The following is an 18981-nucleotide window of genomic DNA, read 5'->3' as shown; positions in this document are numbered from 1 at the left end:
AAATCTCTTTGGTTTGTGTTATTATCTGATATTTGACATAGTTACATTTTAAGCTATTTTGGTATTATATTAAAAACATAGCTTCTCTTTGTGAATAACCATTTAGAACTGAGCCGATACCAAAGAAAGTACTCGCTGACATTTTAAAAAGACATCAAACAGATCTATATTGCAGTCAAAATGGCAATCACGAAGTAGTATAAACCTAAAGGATTTAGCTTTAAGTCTGGTCAAAATAATGTACTCTTTACAGGCTAAGCACACAAACATATCAAATTCATTATAAGGAGTGATCCTGTTTTTCTGTTCTGTATTGCTCTGTGTCAGTACATGCAATCCTTTGATTACTGCCATTCAAGCTGATGGAATAACTCCTGGATTTGTGCCAATACCTGTGGAGTGATTCTGGTTCTATGGTCTCAGTGCAGCATGCTGTTTAAGGCTGAGCCTCCAACGGATCTATTGGTAAACTCGACATCGGGAACATATTTATGTTTAGTGATGAACCGATAGGAACGTGATGGCATTTTAATTCATGCTTTTGATATATGCAAAGATATTTCTGTAATTTAAAAGGCAAACATTTTGCTCTGTTTCCATAGAGTTATGGGGAGATGGGAACAGAGAAGACAACCACTAGAAATTGCATCATTAGGATAACATGTAGCATTGGGAATCATAACCATAGCCTGTGAAATTTAGAATTATATTACATTCTCCATTGCTTAGAATAATAGCATGGGTTGCAGGATGTTATCCCCAGCACATGCACTTGAATGCATATGTATATTACATTTAGTTAACTAGCTATGCAAGAAATCTCTCTTACTCAACATTATCAGAGAAGATGATGATAACATTAAAAAATCATCACAAATACACCATGCTTTCAGCTAAAAATCTATTCAGCCATAATCTAGCAGCTATTCAACACAAAAGCTTTTTTTTCCTGAAATTGCTTTGCTTGGAGCTGTTCATCTAGCATATTACCTTCCATTTAAACTTGTTTAAATCCTGATATACATTTGTATTATTCTTATTAAGGTCTGGCCACGCTTAAGCTTAATAAAAGATCTTCTATTCAAATTAAGTGGTAAGTAGTATAAATATTGTCCTTACGATCTTTAAAACATTTATAATTTTAAAACCCAAACCATTATTTTTAATATTTTATCCTTGGTTTTGGGCATTTCAATTTGATGGCAAATTCCATTCATACCAGGTATATTCCTTTAATCAAATGTCAGAAAATGTAATGTTGGTCTCCACTGTTTCTGTTTTAAAGGAATTCAACCAGCCTAGCTCATAGGAGAGAATGGTGAGTTGTACTCTCGGTAAGTGGAACAGGGCTGAATTAAATACACTAAAAACATAGTATAGAGTAAACCTACCCACATATAACCCCTCATAAATTGGAAGATAAATATAAGTTCATATACACTTTATGCTTTCTCTGTGCTGAAATGGAGTGCACGATGAACTAGTCCTCATTTAATGACTTGATGTTCTCTTGATCTGTTTGCCTGGTATACACCAAAGAACTGGTTATGCAGGTTAAGATTCTGAGTACCACAGACAGAAGTGGAAAAAAAATGGAAGCACGGATAACTAAGGGAGGGTCAACAAAAAGATATCAAGAAACTGGTATATTTTACCTTAAGTTTTGCCATACAGAAATGATGCAAGTGCATAGCTACTATGCTATCAACATCTCAATGCATTTTTCTGAATATTGGGATGCTTCAAAGAATGAAAGTCTTAACCCCGTCTTCTTTATCCACTCTGCACTGAGCTTTTTGTCTAGATTCAAATTCTCAAAACTTCTCAAAACATCATTCATGAAAATAACTCTATTTTTTAATGACAATGGCCTCTGGAAGTCAACCATACAGAAATATATGGTTGTCTTTTTTTTTTTTTTTTTCCAAAGGGTGGCTTTCTACCAAATAGGTCTTTTTCAAAATTTTAGATTGAATACTGACCAGATTTTGTCAGTGAGGACATAAAGACATTGATTGACGTCATGGATAGACACGTGAAGGTCTTTGCTTCCCTCTAGTGACTGGTCCAGGAAGAGATTTAAGTGAATCTGCTCATGTTGCTCAAATATGGCACAGAAATTCAGCAAAAGATTAATTACATGTAAAGATACCTGTGAGGTCAGTGAGATGCTGATACAGCATTAAAGGTGTATACTTATGACAGCACTTGAGGAAATATGGCAGATTTAAACTGGACATGTGTTTGTTTTCGACGGAGCTTTACAGTTTTATCAGGCAGAGGTACGAATTCAGTGTTGACAATTCAAGACCTACTGGGGGACAACCTCTAAGATGCATTTCAAAACATTATTCCAAACATTTCTTTTCAGGTCATTTTGCCATACAAACACTGTTCTTGTAGAAAGACAGACTAGACTGTGATGAATTACATGATGTTTGATTTATCAGAGAGAACAGTTATTAATTCAGGATACTTCAATCAGATTTAGATCCATGCATTTGGAAGTAAAGAAAAGCAATCCTATACTCTGCAAATGCTAAAAAATGCCTTGTATTATATTCTCCTCCTATTACTAAAAGTAGGTGTATTTATACCAGTTGTAGCTCTATCTTTTTTGTACTGACTGCAAATAAGTTTAGAAGCAACAAATACACGTCTGCGCAAAACTACACAACGTGATTTACTTATAAGCAATTTATGCACATGATCTGTGCCCCTGCTGTCAAAGGAATAGGAGACAATGGCAGAAGGGTGCTTCCCACGGCTCCTTCTTACATGGGTAAGCAATATTCCCCAGATTTTTCATCTTCTTGGGTGACGCAAGTAGATTTTGGTTTTGTTTAAGGATGCCATAATACAAGGACCTTTAGTACTGCTGTACTACTTCTGTTGGATAAACAGAGCTAAATTCTCCAGGACGGGCAACAGTCAGGAGCTCATCAGAATGAATGAGAAAAACCCAGAAATATCATTATAAAACTATTTAAACTTTAGAGATCTGCATCATGGCAGGGAAATGAAATTGGCTTTGAGAACAGCTAGTCACTATTCTCAGTTAGAGCTCAGGAATTTGGAACTCTTACTCTACTGGGGCTTGGTGAGTGACCTTGGACAAACAGCTTTGCTTTCTTTATGCCCTAGTTTCCCCTACCTGTAAACCAGGAAGGACAATACCAACCTCCATGTTACATTGCTTCTAAATCTACAGGTGTAACATACTTCAATACATGATATAAATGAGAAAGGTCGATAAATGTTCACAGTTGTAATTGTGCTATTTTGTACTTTTGGAAGTAGTATTGGATTTGGCGAACCTTGTTTTCCCCTACAAGAGTCAGTCCAAGCCCAGCACCAAGCTGGACTCACAGATCCCATCTGCTGCACTTCTTGGTGAAGTATCACTAAGGAAAACAATGATCACATTTTATTTGACTTATTAACATCCATGATTTTTTCTGGAAACATAAATACAAAACTGAATTATGACCAATTTGTTTTCTGTTCTAAAGTTTATTCAAACTGCTTAATTATCTTCTGCCTTCACTATACACTAAAATATCTGTCAAAAGTCCAATTCAAATCTTTAAATTTGATTATGAAGATACAACCACTAGTTCTTTTTATTCACATTTCAGAATTATAATTGCCTGATATTACAAGAAACCACTATTTTTAGTCTCTGAAAATCTACATTTACATAAAGGCAATAAATAGCAATTGAGTTTTCAACAAATGGAGTTGATTAATCACCCAGTAAAAATTAAAAAGAAAGCGAACTTATTAGCAAGAATTAATTTGATTTCCTTTTTTTGCTATAAATATCAGCAGGCCATGTAAGCTCTGTTCATGGCCGTGTAGGTGTTAGTGAAGAGCAGTGTTACAAAAAAGAACTAAATTATAAATTCCTCCCCTATATACTGATTCATTTTGTGTATGACTTAAAGAAAATTTTGGCCTGACTCCTTTTCAACATAAAGACACGCCATTTTATGTTGTACAATACCTACTTATTTCAGAACTAAGTACTCCTGCATTACAGTATAATCTTAGCAGTTTGTAATTTAAAAATTTTTAAAGTTAGGTCTTGCATGGCTTGAGCAGTGGTTTGCCACTTGATCTAATCTGATTCAAATCAGTCAAAGCCTTTTGGTTGTCTGCAAGGGAGTTTGGATCAGGATTTTTATTCCATACTCTTTTAATGAAAAAGAATGTGATTCTGTAGAGTCTTTCAATTCTTTATGCAAAACTACCAGGAAGAGAAGATTATGTAGTGTGCTATTACACAGGTTCCATTACGGACAGTTCTTCTTAAAAGTAGGTACTCCAGGAGGCATTTATTTTTTGAATAAGTTATTAATGTTAACTCTTCCATTACATTCACAAACACATGCATAGAAACTAACGTGGAAAGAAAATTTTCTGCCTTGACAAATATGAAAGAAGCAAAGTCTGACTGAAAAGCTGGACCAGCAAGTCTGACTGAAGTCAGTGGAAGAAGCAAAGCTTCAGCTGGCATATATTGCCAAACTATACTTAGATGAATTACTCTCATTTGATTTTTATTCTACTCATAGAAAAATCTATTTTCTCCATATCTTCCTGGTGACAAAAATAATATGGCTGTAAAGTAATATAAAGTGAGGAGAGGGTGCTATTCATATTTCCAGGAGCAAATTCTGGTTTAGGATATTCTAATTATTTGATGATCAGCTTGAGACATTTTGACGTGAGTTATAAAGAGTCTTCTTGAACATATTTTTAAAGGCTTGCAAGGCTAGGCCAAACAAAGAATAACTGTAATGGTCCATCACGGTACTTTTAAAAAACAGGAGAGGAGGAAGACAAAGCAGATCAGGTTTCCCTGTCAATTTTATCACAAGGCAACAAAATGCAAAAGTTGTTTTGCTGGTATGCATGCAAGCTTATATCCTAAAGCTGAGACACATTCTGCCCTACAGGCAAATCTGTGAGAAAATCACAATTAACTGGTAGACTCTTCTTTGTCTGCATTGCACAAATTTCTTTATGGACTATTTCTCCACAGTTGTATCCAGGGACAATGGGAGAAAAATAATTAAAAGCTCTAGAGGATAATTTTAAAAAAGTCATTGTAAACTTTTTTTAACCCTCTTTTTAAGGGAGGATGTTACAATATGTCTGGAGTGAAATACCGAAATTATATAAATGTATACAATTTTTCATTTCTCATATATAGGTATTCATAGTTTCACACAACTTCAGGATAGAAAATCTAAGTCGCTATCAATGTAAATTTGTATGGCAATGGAAAAAAAAAAATAAAATAGACCAGACCTACCACTTGCCCTAAACTAAAACTGAACCAGGACAAAATCCTTGCAATATTAAAAATTTCAGCTAATTTCACTGTACTTCTGCCAACTGTATATTCAGCAGGCACAAACCGCCACCTTCCCTGCCCTCCCCGTGACGGCGTTAGCCGAGGGTTGCCCGTGAGGGTGGCCCTCGCGATGCTCGGTGCTGCGGCACCTCGCTTCCAGCCTCTTACTGTGTTTGGAATTCTGCGCCCTGGTCCAAGGGTCCAGGGGCTGGGGCCGCTCAGACGAGCGACTGCCTTTCGTGGATTGCAGAGCTCCATCCAGGCTGCCTGTTAGGGCACCTATCACAGATGTAAGCATCACAGAAGGCAACAAAGTTCAAGAGAACTGTTCAGACAGCCTACAAAACTGCCACAGTAAATGGCATTTTTAAAATGGAAATGTATGCAGGTTTATATGGATTCTTTGATGCCCCGGGCTTCGAGAGCTTTGCCCAGACTTACATAAGCGAAACGGCGCTAGGAAAAAACCACTGACAGTGATATGGCTAAGATTTATGTGTGGCATGGTGACAAACATATGGAAAGAGTGGTAAAATTAAATATAGAGGTGCTGGGAATCGGCTCCCCAACCCAGGAATATTTTCCTAAATAATATGGCAAAGTTCCAGCAGGACACGTTGTGAGTAACACGCTCCAGAGGAGCTGACAGGTCAGCGGGTATGGGCTGCTCCTGTGAGGCTGAAAAGTGTGTTTCAAACTCCTCAAGTAACTTCTGCAAAGAAAAAAATCGAAGGGCCGCTCCCTGTGGTCCCCAAGTAAACGCTCTAACCATTGGATTAGTTGCTGGCTGAGATTGTCTCTGCTGTCTCCCTCTCCCTTCTTCTTTCCCCATGCAGAAAGGGAGGAGGGAAAGGAGAAAAACTTTCAGAAGTTTCATTTCATCTTAAAATCTTTAAAATCACTTCTGTGGGGTGGGAAAGTCAGCCCTACTACCTGACCAACTTCTTTTCTTTTTGTGGACTAAGACACTGGAATTAATGTATCACAAACAGTTCCTGACAGCAGGGACAGTTTCTTTGTGCCAGACAATGCAAAGCAGAAAAGATACAACTCTTTCTTGAGTTTTTTGGTTGGTTGGTTTAAGGAACGAAATTGTTTCTCCTCAGAACATCACTTACAAATATTCCACACGTTTTCCCATGCACTGAAAGGGGAAGCATTCCTAAGACTTTACTGAAGGCAACACTTAGGATACATTTTCTGAAATGAATGGATGAAGATATCGCTCAGATTTCTGAGGGGGGGGAAAATCACCACTTACATACCATTGATGCTACCAGCTTCGTGTAGGGAAGCTGGAAATATCAAAGGAAACACCAGAACTCATAAACAGCCTGGTTTCAATCAACACAGACAGATATGCTCTATATTTTGGGAGAATCGGCTGATATAAAATGCTGAACTATCGGATTTGAGTTTGCCCTTCGTAATACACGACCTAATATTTTATTCTTCAGTTGCACTGTCTCAATGTTGTACACACATTTGGCTAGCTGCCTATGGAGAGGGCACAAGCCTGCCAGCTCGATAAATGGAAAACCTTACAAAATATCATCACAGGGGAGAATCACCAAATCTCATAGAAAGAATGGGTTAAAGATGCCTTTGCCAAAGTTAGGATGACCAAATTGTCACAGATACCAACGGCAGCAGGATAAGTTTGACGATCTGATGTGATTAAACAGCTCACAGATCCAGAACTTTCTTCAAGGGTGGATGACAGGGAATTGTGATCGCTGATCAGTCTCCCGAGAAGCGTGCCCAAACCCCAGGTAGATAAAGCTTCCCCTGCTGCCGGAGAAGTATTAAACTGACAAGATCGGTGGAGGAAGCATCATTCACCAAATGTCAACTCGCAACACACGCAGACAAAGTGTGGGAGAAGCGGGTAGAAAGGTGGCAAAACCCGTTAGCGGTTACTGCTGGCCGTGTGCCAGTGATAAAAGCAAACACAGTTTCATCCGAAAAGCACTTAATTTAAAACACCCGTCTCAGCATAGCCTACTGATTGCTTAAGCACCTTCAACTAAACGCAGACCACTTTTTTTGGGTTTATTCCAAAATGCTTGCCAAATCCTGGTTATGCAAAAATCACCCGGTTTGGAAGGACACGAGTACAGCACAGCTCTGGAGGATTTGCAGTGTGGATGAAGCTATTAATCCATCAAATCCAGCTGCCTGCTGCTGAGAGTGGTTCATTCCTCAGACTTAGAAAAAAGTGGAAAAAATAAAAGAGAAACAAGCTACCAAGAACCCAACATCATCATGGGCACCTAATCAATTGTATAGTCCTCTACATATTTATTTATAAAGATTTATAAGTGATAGGAACCAATTCAGCATTATAGAGCTTTCATCATAATTTAAAACTCACGGTGCCAGAATACAAATGCTGAACTATTCCTGAGTAAATACAAATAAAATGCTCCAAAAAAAAAGCAGCAGTATTACAAAAATAAACTTATGAATCAACTAATGGTCCCACAGCTAACATTAGGGATCTTTTCCTAAGGGAGGTAGGAAAAAAGTAGAATTTTGCTCTTGCTATTACACACTCAGGTAAATGATAATGTAACATTCTCATAAAATAACACACATACATGTGTAAAACAAATGACAATGGCGTCCATGCAGACCTCACCGATACATCCTATCCTATTGTGAATATTCGATGGCTCATATCACTTTTCAAAACTGATAAATATCCAAGAACACCCACCCCCAAACTACAAATATTTTAACATCTTCAACAGCTACTATTAAATAATATGACTAGAAAGGATATACTTCAGAATAAAACAGTATGTCTTTCTCCCTCAAAACCTCAGACTATTTTATGTAAACTTTATGTAATAAATTTTAGATGTTTCAAAAGTTCACTTTTCCATCCAGATTCTGAAGCATACTGAAACCAGTACTTACACATAGCACTAAACTTCTCTATACACGATACTAAGAGCAATGCATGCAAAACAAGTGGCAAGCACAAAATACATTTGTTTGCGATTGCTTCACACATTCATCCCAAATACCTGCATGAAAGCTTTTAATCATATTGTTAAATCCACAGCATGCCTTTTTTTTTTTTTTTTTTTTGGGGGGGGGGTGGGGGGGAGGGTAGTCTAATTCCATGCAGATACGCCTTTGATATTCTGGACTGGAGCAGTGAAATCAGAGCATGTGCTCTAAATACACAGTGCTTAAAGTAATGCATGTAAAAAACGGTTTAAAAAGCCCTGTACTACTCCTGTGTATGCAACACATTGTGAAGAGGAACAAAGAATATCTTCCAAATGTTTTGCATTCCATGTGCACATAATATACATAATATCAAGTCTTTCATACACTTTATTCCGCATGTTTTACAGAAATGGAACATTATGATGTTGCCGGCAAATAATTGATTCTTTTGTAGAGGCACAGACTATGGTACTACTTGTATTTGGAATGATTTCTAGTGTCATGTCCAAAGTTTCTCATTTCTATACTATAAGGTTGTTTCTCAGCCATCAGTGCACTGATGTAAACCCAGACTCAAGGATAAAAGCACTCACAAATTCACAGGTATACAATTTCTAACACTGTAGATGAGTCTGTAGTATGACATACATAATATACCTGGACAAGAAGTACAACATCATCTTTAAAAAAATTAATATGGCAACCATATAAGGATCCTTCTTGAAACACTTAATCTGTATTTAGGCAAAGTTCACCTTGACTTTAATGGGAGATTTACTGTGAAAGATTAACGCAGCAAATTACAGCTGCATAAACTTGGAATTCTTTTTAAACTACACTGATTTTACCGCTTTACTTCTTTACAGTGACATTTTCTGTCTTGCTACAAAAGGGACACACAATGAAAAAAGTAGCAGAAGACCACTAGCAAGCTTTCACTATTCAGTATAGAGCTATTATTTTACTAAACTAAAATGAAAATTTGCACCAACTAAAATGGAGATTGCTGTGGGTATCACACTTGAAAATGGTATTTCTCCTTGCAGTAACTGAAACGGGAGCTTTCCTTAGTTTTCTGCCTGATCGTTTACCCACTCGCTTGTTGCCCAGCAACTACCATCAAGGCACTACAGTTCTTAGACATCATCATTTTAATCTTGAAAAAGCAGATTAAAATTACTATGTGAGTAATCTCTTCCTGGTGAGATGTTGTACTCTCAATTTACATAGCTGCAGAAAGGAAGCCAAGCGACTGGGGAACCCAGTACCTTCACTCCGGGAAAGGTTCATTTGCCCTCGTACCAACCCGTTACTGACCAACTACTTAAAAATTGTTAGGTACTCTGTAATATTTGAGCCATAGCAATAGAAGCAAACATCTGTCACTTACGTTCTCGAATCATCCCACAGCACACAGTAGGGATTCAATGTGCCCTAAGAAGAAAACAAACCGACCTATTAGTTACTGGTATACAAAAACATGTGTCGTGCTTGACCTAAACATTTATTTGGGTCTCCTCCTACAAGACCACACTTATAGTCTGACGAATTGATGCCACTGAAATTGCAAAAGCTTAGGGTTACTTCTTAAGGAGTATTTAAAAAGTGCTTTAACCTCAAAGTGGAGTAGTTGCCATATTGTCTCTCTTAGATAAGGTAAGCATAAAGTTGTCTATTTGGTATATCCTAGTAGAATTAAAATGTAAGAGCTAATCTGTTAAGAGACTCAACTTGACCCAACATTTCTGGGTGTGTTTAGAAGCAGAACTTTAGGTCCCTTGGGAACCTGGATGTCAAAACCAGTAATGTCCTTAAAAATTTCAAGCATACATTGGGCAAAATGTCTGGAGGCTGGGATTTCAGATGACCCCACATTCAACGCCCAAGTCCTTTTGTCAATTAGGTCCTAAATCAGCAGAGAATTTTGCTCAAAATATTTTGTTGTTGTTGTTGTTGAGCTTTACAATCCCAGCTTCAACCTGCTCAAAGTCAGTGGAAGTTTTCTGATTTGATTCAGAAGAGGATGGGAACCTAGATTTATTACACATCATTAAACTATGGGTAATGTTTTGGGAAATTGAAATCTCTTTATTATTACTCATGTTTGTTTTGCTGCCTAGGAAGAGTTGAGATGAAATTAAAATTCAAGCTTTGTCCCTAATCTTGTAACTCTTCCTTTATCAAAACTCAGATTGACTTAGAAGTACTTAACTGGTTAAAACCAGCAAAACTGTATTCCTGTTCATCATAAACATTGGATATTCCCCGAAGTCAGAACTACGTAAACAAATTAGATATAAAATACAGAATAAAAACATATTTTTAACAAAATCACAAGTGTTTTGAAGAAACAGGTGGAATACACTATTTTCTTATGTCAACATTAGTGTAGCTCTCTCGTGAACAGTGTTGGTGCAGTAGTTATGAAGATGGTTTCATATAAACAAAACACACTCCATTATGAAAAGTGTTCTATTTGCAGAAAAAACATGGCAACACGTGAAGTAAAAATCTTTTAAATATTTAAGTCCTTCCATCCACCTCTTTGTCAAAGATAAAAAAGGTCCTTCTGAAGATGCTTCTGAGAGAGACATTTAGGGAAATTTTGATCCTCCACTTCAGTATTTTGCTGACTGCATTGAATTTTATGAGTGGAGTATAAATATTTAAAACCAACATATAGTTATGGCACTTTATATTAACATAGCACTGTACAAACATAAATAAAGGATGTTCCATTCCCTGAAGTATTTATAATACAAAGAAGAGGAAGGGGAAAAGGGCACAGGACAAAGCGCTGAATAACAGGCCCATTGAGATTCAGAGACCAGGTCCTGCATCATTAGCCAAAAACTTTAGCTACATCGATAGAAGAACATATAGAAGGACAAGAATTAGGAATAATGGAATGACGGTGTGGAATTAACCTTTTTTTAAAATGTCATTTTATAAAGAGTATTAATTGGTATCCTAAGACCGGGTGCAGAAATTCTACTTGCAATCTGATATAGCTATATGCATATTAAAAAAGTACTCCTATAGCTGAATCGTAATACGACATTGCATATCTGAGATCTGAGACCTTTCCTAGCAGCAGATATCATACAGTTTGCGCTCACTATTCCCACAGTACAAATAGAAAGAATACAAAAAAACTTTCAGAAAAAATGTCCATTAGAAAGAAAGCTCCAAAATAGAGGGAAAATAAAAGCCTTCGCAGAAAGCTGAAACACAATAAACCTGATGCTGTCAGATCACACACCTCATTCTCTTTGAAATGTATTCAAAAAAAAAAAAGTATGTTTGACCATTGCAGTCCCCAATGAGAGATTAAGCAGAAATATGGAAAGCAGGCTAAATATTACTCCTGTTCCCTACGAAGTTCTCGTGTGAGGGTTTGCTCTGCCAGGCACGGCACCTCGCAAGGGCACCGCGGCCTTTCAGAACTTCTTTCTCTTTTGATATCCTGATCAAACACCCTTCAGGCACTGCACGGACCACAGGCAGCCTGTCTTCCTACTTTCTTCTTCACCCTTAACCCGTTGCTCCCTTTTTTCGCAGTCTTTCTGGGTCTGCTCTCCTGGCGATGTCCCCTCACGCTGCTGTCGTTGAGCTGCCTCCGAGAGCCATCGCTCTCCGGGAAAGCAGCAATCTTTCATCCCAGCTCTTGCCAGTTAATTACTTAGCTGCAGCTAAGGAAGCGGCTACTGTGTCCGTTAATGTTTACGACTGTTGCGGTATTGATTTATACGCTACAGCGCAGGACTTGGATAGCTCAAAAATAGACATATGTGTGTGAGCGTGTATGTATATATATCTCTGCCTGGCATATAAAACTGAACTTTCGAGATGTGATTGGCAACTTTGACAGCTCTGCAGCACAGTGCCAACTGTGTTCTGTAGCCAGGGTTTTCAGTCTCATTGAAAGCTCGGTGTCCTACGCTACTGCTGGCTCGTTACTTTAGCGTCCCTGGCGTAAAGTTCTGCGCTGTCAGAAGGTGAGAGTTCATATTCTCTCTGGAGCAAGTAGGATTTTGTTTGAGTTTTGCAGTTTTTAAAAGATTACTTCGGTGTCTCTTCAGTCAAACTGCTGGAAAAATGTGATCACATTCATCAACTTGCTCACAGGGCATAAGACCAAATATCATGTTCTAAAATAATGCGTTGCAACCCACATTCCCACTGTGGTCAACTGTCTATTATAATTGAATTTATCTGCAAATCCAAATACCATGCTATTTTCTGAACAGCACATGCAATTGTGATTTAGACTTCTCCCCGCCCCCCCCCCCCCTCCTGCCAATCCTCTGGATTTATTAATAAACTGGCTAATTTTGATATAAAATGAAGCAATGATGATAAATTCTGAATAAATGAGTGTTTTAAGGCTAATTTGAATGACATATTAATTCCTATTAAATGATCACATTTTCCCATCTTTTTTCATAATGTCTTATCTACTTAATATAGTCAGTGGATGGGGAGGTAAAAGAACAAATGTGTGGGTATACTTCTATATATTAGTAGGCATGCTCTAGAGGTTGCTTAAAAATTAAGTCAATTTGGAAACAAACTGTTCTGAATAATAAGCAGCATTTCAAGTACAAAGGTTTGAAAAGAACAAAAATAACAACAAGAAGAGCCATTAAAAAAAATCAGATGAAAGAGAATGTCTGTATTTTATTTTCTGTTTAATAATTAATCTATTTAATTGACATCACGATTAATTGGTAAGCCATTAATAAATAATGTTCAAATCCTAAAGATACATTAATACTAGTTTTATCGTTCTGTATGACATATAAAGCTTGTTCTGTAGTAATAAATGATATTTAAAGTCTTGTTTTCAGCTAAGAAAATTACAGCAAAGGAGATGACAATTAGATTCAGTCTGAAGGCAAGAACACTCAAACCTACAAAATAATATTTCTATGCATCTACCGCCTTAGTTCTTTAAACCAATGTCCCATTATGGAGGCTAAGCCTTGAACATAAAAATCACCAAATATTAAAATTGTAAAACTGCTTTCCATTCCCAGTTTTTTTTTTGAGCAACATTTTGTCATTGTATCTGCTGATCCAGGTGGATCAAGATCCTCTATAAAAGTACTATGTATGTAAGTCCAATTTCAGGATGGGAAATTTATTCCAAGCACTTGATGCTTCTCTGGAGGAAACTAGAGCACAAAAACTGAGCCAAAAGAAAAAAAATGGTACTGATATCTATTGGCGAGGTTATTGTCTTTTCGCCTTGTCAAGATGTGAGCTAATACAATACTTATTAATATTCTATTACTGAAAGGTTGACAAAGCAAAGTGAAAATCAGTGGGTTTAATCTAGCCTTTTGTAACAATGAAGTTTCATTTCATTTCCAAGATTTTGAAACTTGGCAAGAACTTGCTCTGTAAATTACTGAAAGGGTTGGCTTAAAAAAAAAAGAAGAAGAAAAAAAGAAATTAAAAAAAAAACCTCTCTAAGAATTTTCTAGAATTCCAACTTCTGGGCACAGCAGTTCAACTTTTTATTAGTCTAGCCTTGCTTGCATTGTGCTGGTTTTAGTAGCTTGTGTTTGGCTTATAAGTATTTACAATGCTGACACATTGCTTACTAGGTTTTTTTTTTTTCAATTTTTCAATTTCTTTTCTAGAATAAGTGACCAAAGTAATTCCAATCCTTTTTTTTTTTTTTTTTTTTTTTTTTCTGACCTGCTACCCCACATTTTTGCAAGTAGTAATTCCGATTTCAAAATATGGAAATTATACTCCAATATTCTTTATCTACAAGTCATTTAAGTAGCCCCAAAATCATTGCTAAAATAATGGAAATTAAAATCTAGCATTGAGAAATACCATAAACTCTTCCTAATAATGATCTTAGTAAGATCAAACCAAGTATTTTATTTCAAAGGTGGGTTTTTTTCCTGATATATAGGATTAATTTGTGGTCTACTTCAGCAAATACTCTATTACATTTTTAGTGAAATTTCTGACAGAAACAAAAGTTATGTTAAAGACTGGTATTTTATCTTAATATATATGATATAAGTTAGGTTGGAAACAAAACAAAAGAAAACCAAACCCAAAACCTGCCCATCGTAAAACATCTTAAAATTAAATAGAAACAGAGAACCATAAAAAACAAAATCTCCACAATTCTCCATCGATAAACTTCTAATTTTACTGAAAGGTAAGGAGTCAGCTCAGTTTATGTTCCTCTATTCCTTTCTTTTTTTCTGCTTGACTTTGCAGTAAATTTCACTGAGATGTTCTTTGTAATGCCATTTTTCTGGGAACTAAATGGTGGGTCATAATGACCACTGATGGGAAAATAGTTTCTTCCAACCTTGAGTAAAATGTAAATCAAAGATCTAGAGTTCAAAGAGTGTTCTCCATATTTGTGCCCAGAGACACTTATCCAAATTGGTTACTGACTGAAAGAGTTGGAACTCCTCCAGCTAAACTGTACCTATATGACCACTTGAGCAACTGTTTATAATAAAAAATCAAGGCTTTACAGTCTTTTGCATAACAATACTATTTACCAAAGCTCTAGTAACTATGTCTCTTCTAATCATCTTTTTATGACTTTAAATAAACTAACTTTTAGCAACATAAACAGACAGAGTTTATATGCCATGCCTTTACGTAAATTACTCCCATGTTTGTTATTTAATGCTATTTCCCCAATATCATACATGACAAAAATGTCTCGCAAAAGATAGATTTTATTCTCCCTGGGGTGCTGGGAGATTGCTGACAGCACAAAGAAAAACTGATAATATTTTTCATATAGTTAGACATAGAATCCCTTTTTTCAGATTTAAACCATTTTTAACATGAGATTAAAGGCTGAAAAGTACAGAATTAAAAATATTTGCACAAAAAATCTCAAACATTTATAAGAATTTTAAGCTAAATGGGAACGAGAGCATTTTTTTCTAAGTCTGCTACAGCAGGTTAGGTAAAAACTGGCTTTTGAGTATAAAATAATGACAGAAAAGAAGAAAAGGCCCGAAGAACTATGTAGCTCTATGACCTATGCAGGGAGCAAAAGGTTAAGCATTCAGCACAATAATACATTTTCAATTTTAACCATCAAAGCATTTAATGGAGACTTTTCAGGAGAAATTGCTGTGCAAATGAAAACCTCAAAACTCACAGAACAGTTAATTTTGTTTTGCATATATACATGCATAAAACAAGTACACATTCCCTTCAAAGTATGTTAGACTGTTCCTGGGCTTAAGTTTTAGCAGTTAAACTGGGGTTTATTACCTGATAATTAAAACAACCTCACTTATTTCTCGCATACGATCTGATAAATACTCTTGGAAGACCATATCAACCATCCTTGTACTTACATTAGACAGATGGGCCAGTTCTATCTCCAGGAAAGAATCCGTAGTTTTGGGCTCGGGTCGTATAGTAACAACGATGATTTTTGAATTAACAACTGTAAAATTCCTGGGAAAAATACATGTAAAAATGAAAGATTTAACTTAGTGTGAGGTTAAATGAGGCTTCTGATATTACATCTAAAGAAGTATCTCACGGGTATTTTCCATGACTTTAGTTGACAAATATTCAGGGAGAAAATATATGTGTTTTGAAGTGGTGAAAACATTCACTCGTTACGAGCCGTACCCACACATGAAAGACTGAAGAGCAACAATGGTGGCAGAAGTGCCATTTGTTAAAGTAGAGTTTACTAATTAGAAGGGTGTATTGATGACACAAACATTCTGTCAATGGTTGAATGCATATCGTTTGCTTCTCTTGACATAGGCTTACCAGCTATATTTTATAAGAGACAGTCATTTTTCTTCCAAAGTGCTGTGTTGGACTGTTTTCTGACTGTTAACTGTAAAATTGTGAAGATGGATGAGTGCAATGGGAGATTCTATGGTTCTGTTGATTCTGTGCTCATGAAAAAAACCTACCTGTTTCCAATTATCAAAAAACCATTGCACTTGGTATATGAGTGGGCAATTTCATCATCTAAATACCTTTGAAAATATAATCCATAGTCGTGTCCTGACTGACATCCCACCAAAACCAATCACTTTTTTCTCATATATGTGAGATTAGATTTGATCTTTTGTTATTGTACCAGATTACTCAAAATAATAATTTTCTGTTAATTTCTCCATCATCAATCTCTCTTTTCATGTAAAATGGGGATCACCATATTTTGTAGCTACCTTTCTAGGACAGACCTAGTATTGTCAAGGTTATGCTAATGCAGGCATAAAGACATGTTGACATGATGTCCATGCCTGAGATCTGGATGGAATTTCCATTGTATGTAATGTTGCTTTCAACCCCTTCTGCTGATGGCACATAAACCAACACAAAAGCTCACAGAAAGACATATCCATGGGTAGATGTTATCAAAGGAGAAACTAGGCAGTTTAGATGTAACTACAATAGTATAAATATTCTGTTGTTGTTGTTGTTTAATGGCTTATTTTCTCCAGGGAAATGGTATTTAGGAGAGGATTCCATTTTGCTGGATCACTGAAACAGGAATTGCCATGGCTACAGTAATAGAACCTTAACTCAGTGGGCACTTTACTCAGCACAAGGAATGAAATTATTCTTCTGGGGCAAGGTATGAATTCTAGTCCAATTTTACTCAGCCAAATCATGTAATGGAAATATAATGGAAGTGGCTTTCTATTTTCCTTAATTCCTATTTCTTCCCTTTGGTTGCACTTTAAAGTCTCACACATTGTTGACAAAAACAAATCTCCCTATGAGACTGACTTTTAATGTTCAGCAAACTTGCAGTGCATTCTGTAGAAGAGGAGTAATGACAGTACCTTACTGTACATACAGTAGATGAATATCTATAAATGTTCCTAAGTAAGGCATAATAATAATAAAAAAAAAAAACAAAAAACAAACAAATGAACAAAACTCCAATTAAATAGAAAACTGATTTCTCTAACACATCATGACAGGTGGAAATAGAGCTTACTAGGTATTAAAAGTTTTTTTCCATTCTGGAAATTCACATAAGGTAATGTAAATACTGATACTTCAGTACCTGATCATGGCCAATCTTTGTAATTGAGAAGCGTTTCCTTGCTGTATCTAATTCTGGTACAGTTCAGATGGTTCTAGGGTGAGGTCCAAAAGACCACTTAAGGTGCCTAGATTGCAACCTCGGTACATCAATTTTACTTCACTCTCATTAAAACCCTTCCAATCCACTTACATTTTCAAGAGCCCCTAGCAGATATTTCAACAGCAAATAAATGTAACTGGCTATATTGCTGCGAAATGAAATCTGCATCACTCAGTGCTGTCCTGTCTGGGCTGAATGCCTAGTTGCACATCTCATATTTAACTGTTTAGATAGTCCCTGGAAGAATGCGATCTGGCAAGTATATTCTAAACCCACATAACACGTTAAGATGCCACTGAATTAAAGCTCAAAGCGTTGTAGTTGCAAGAATTTCCCTCAAAACCACTGGTGCAGTGCCATTGATAACTTTATTGAAGATAATTTTTTTAAACAGCTCAGTGCTGAGAACACTTATTCAAGAATTTAAGTAATCAGCTTTTACAAAACATCCTGGGAGGTGGAATATGTGGATTTCGGTCCCTCTCATATTGGGAATGACATAGAATGGGAATGACCTATCTCACGCTTCGTGGGCAAGTGCATTATCTTACAGCATTTTTTATGACAGGTGGAGAGTGACTTTACCATTACTTCTTTCTCGTTCATAAAAAAAAATCTAAAACTTATCTTTAATGAGAAATGAACTTGTACGGTGTGATACTCTGCTGACTGTCCAGAAAAATGCACATCAGGGTCAAATTTTGAGATCACTCAAAAAATATATTAAATTCCTTGGACAATACGGTTGAATAAATCCTTGAAGATTCAAGATAACAAAGTCGGATTGAGTAAAGGCTCAAGAAGTGCTTCCAGAGCTGCTGTCCTAGTGTTTTTTCCTCTCTCAATTAATAACATTAAAATAATAGAGTTATTTTACTAAGCACCTTTTCTATGTGGGTATACATTTTGAGGGTATTCTTTTATATAAGGGTATCCATATTGATTCTATATGATATGAAATTCAGGTTTTCTTTTCTTTTTAGAATGACTCTGTGTTGCTCAAGAAAAATGAACTTACGAATAAAGCATGTTGCTACCTCAAGACAGCATGAAAGAAGTTATAGTACAACATGTAAATGTTGTATACCTTACAGAAAAATTACTGCTGCTATAGCAGTAATGCTAGGCAGTAAAAGCCTGTCTGAGATACTCCAACCTCAGTCTAACAAAGCTGACCTAACGAAGTTGAAGGGCCTTTTTGGCCATACAGCACCCGAAGGAGGAGGTTAGGAATGATGTTTCAAATTGGGAAAGAGAACATTTCAGTGGAGGAAATTATAGCCCCAAAGGTACGGTGGTTGTTTTAAGCGATGGGAAAAAAGCTTGCTACAGCAAAATCATTGATTCTTTATTTGTTCCTATTTGTTAAAGGAGAAGTTAAAAACTATCTTACAGTATGGCAATATGCAATGTATTCTTTCAGAGTGCCCAGAAGAGGAATTATATATAATATCTTTTAGATGAGTATTATACTGAGAATCAATTTTCTGTGAACTTAACAATAACATAAATGTCCTCAGGGATGCAA

At 36.3% G+C, this 18981-nt stretch overlaps 1 protein-coding gene across 6 annotated transcripts in view; it reads right to left on the bottom strand.

Annotated features, from left to right (window-relative positions):
* The window catches only part of ADGRB3 (adhesion G protein-coupled receptor B3), a 467107-nt gene that overhangs the window by 179679 nt on the left and 268447 nt on the right, over positions 1-18981 (bottom strand). For all 6 annotated transcript variants that reach the window (XM_049818118.1, XM_049818121.1, XM_049818122.1 and 3 more), the window contains 2 exons: positions 15685-15787; positions 9714-9757 (listed from right to left, as the gene is read on the bottom strand). In XM_049818118.1, the coding sequence (XP_049674075.1) occupies positions 9714-9757; positions 15685-15787 (147 nt within the window). The remainder of the gene's footprint in view (positions 1-9713; positions 9758-15684; positions 15788-18981) is intronic.

Source organism: Accipiter gentilis, chromosome 15 (genome assembly GCF_929443795.1).
Source record: "Accipiter gentilis chromosome 15, bAccGen1.1, whole genome shotgun sequence".
NCBI classification, from domain to species: Eukaryota; Metazoa; Chordata; class Aves; order Accipitriformes; family Accipitridae; genus Astur; species Astur gentilis.
The sequence above is the reverse complement of the archived record's forward strand: the minus strand, read 5'-3'. Positions and strand labels throughout refer to the sequence as shown.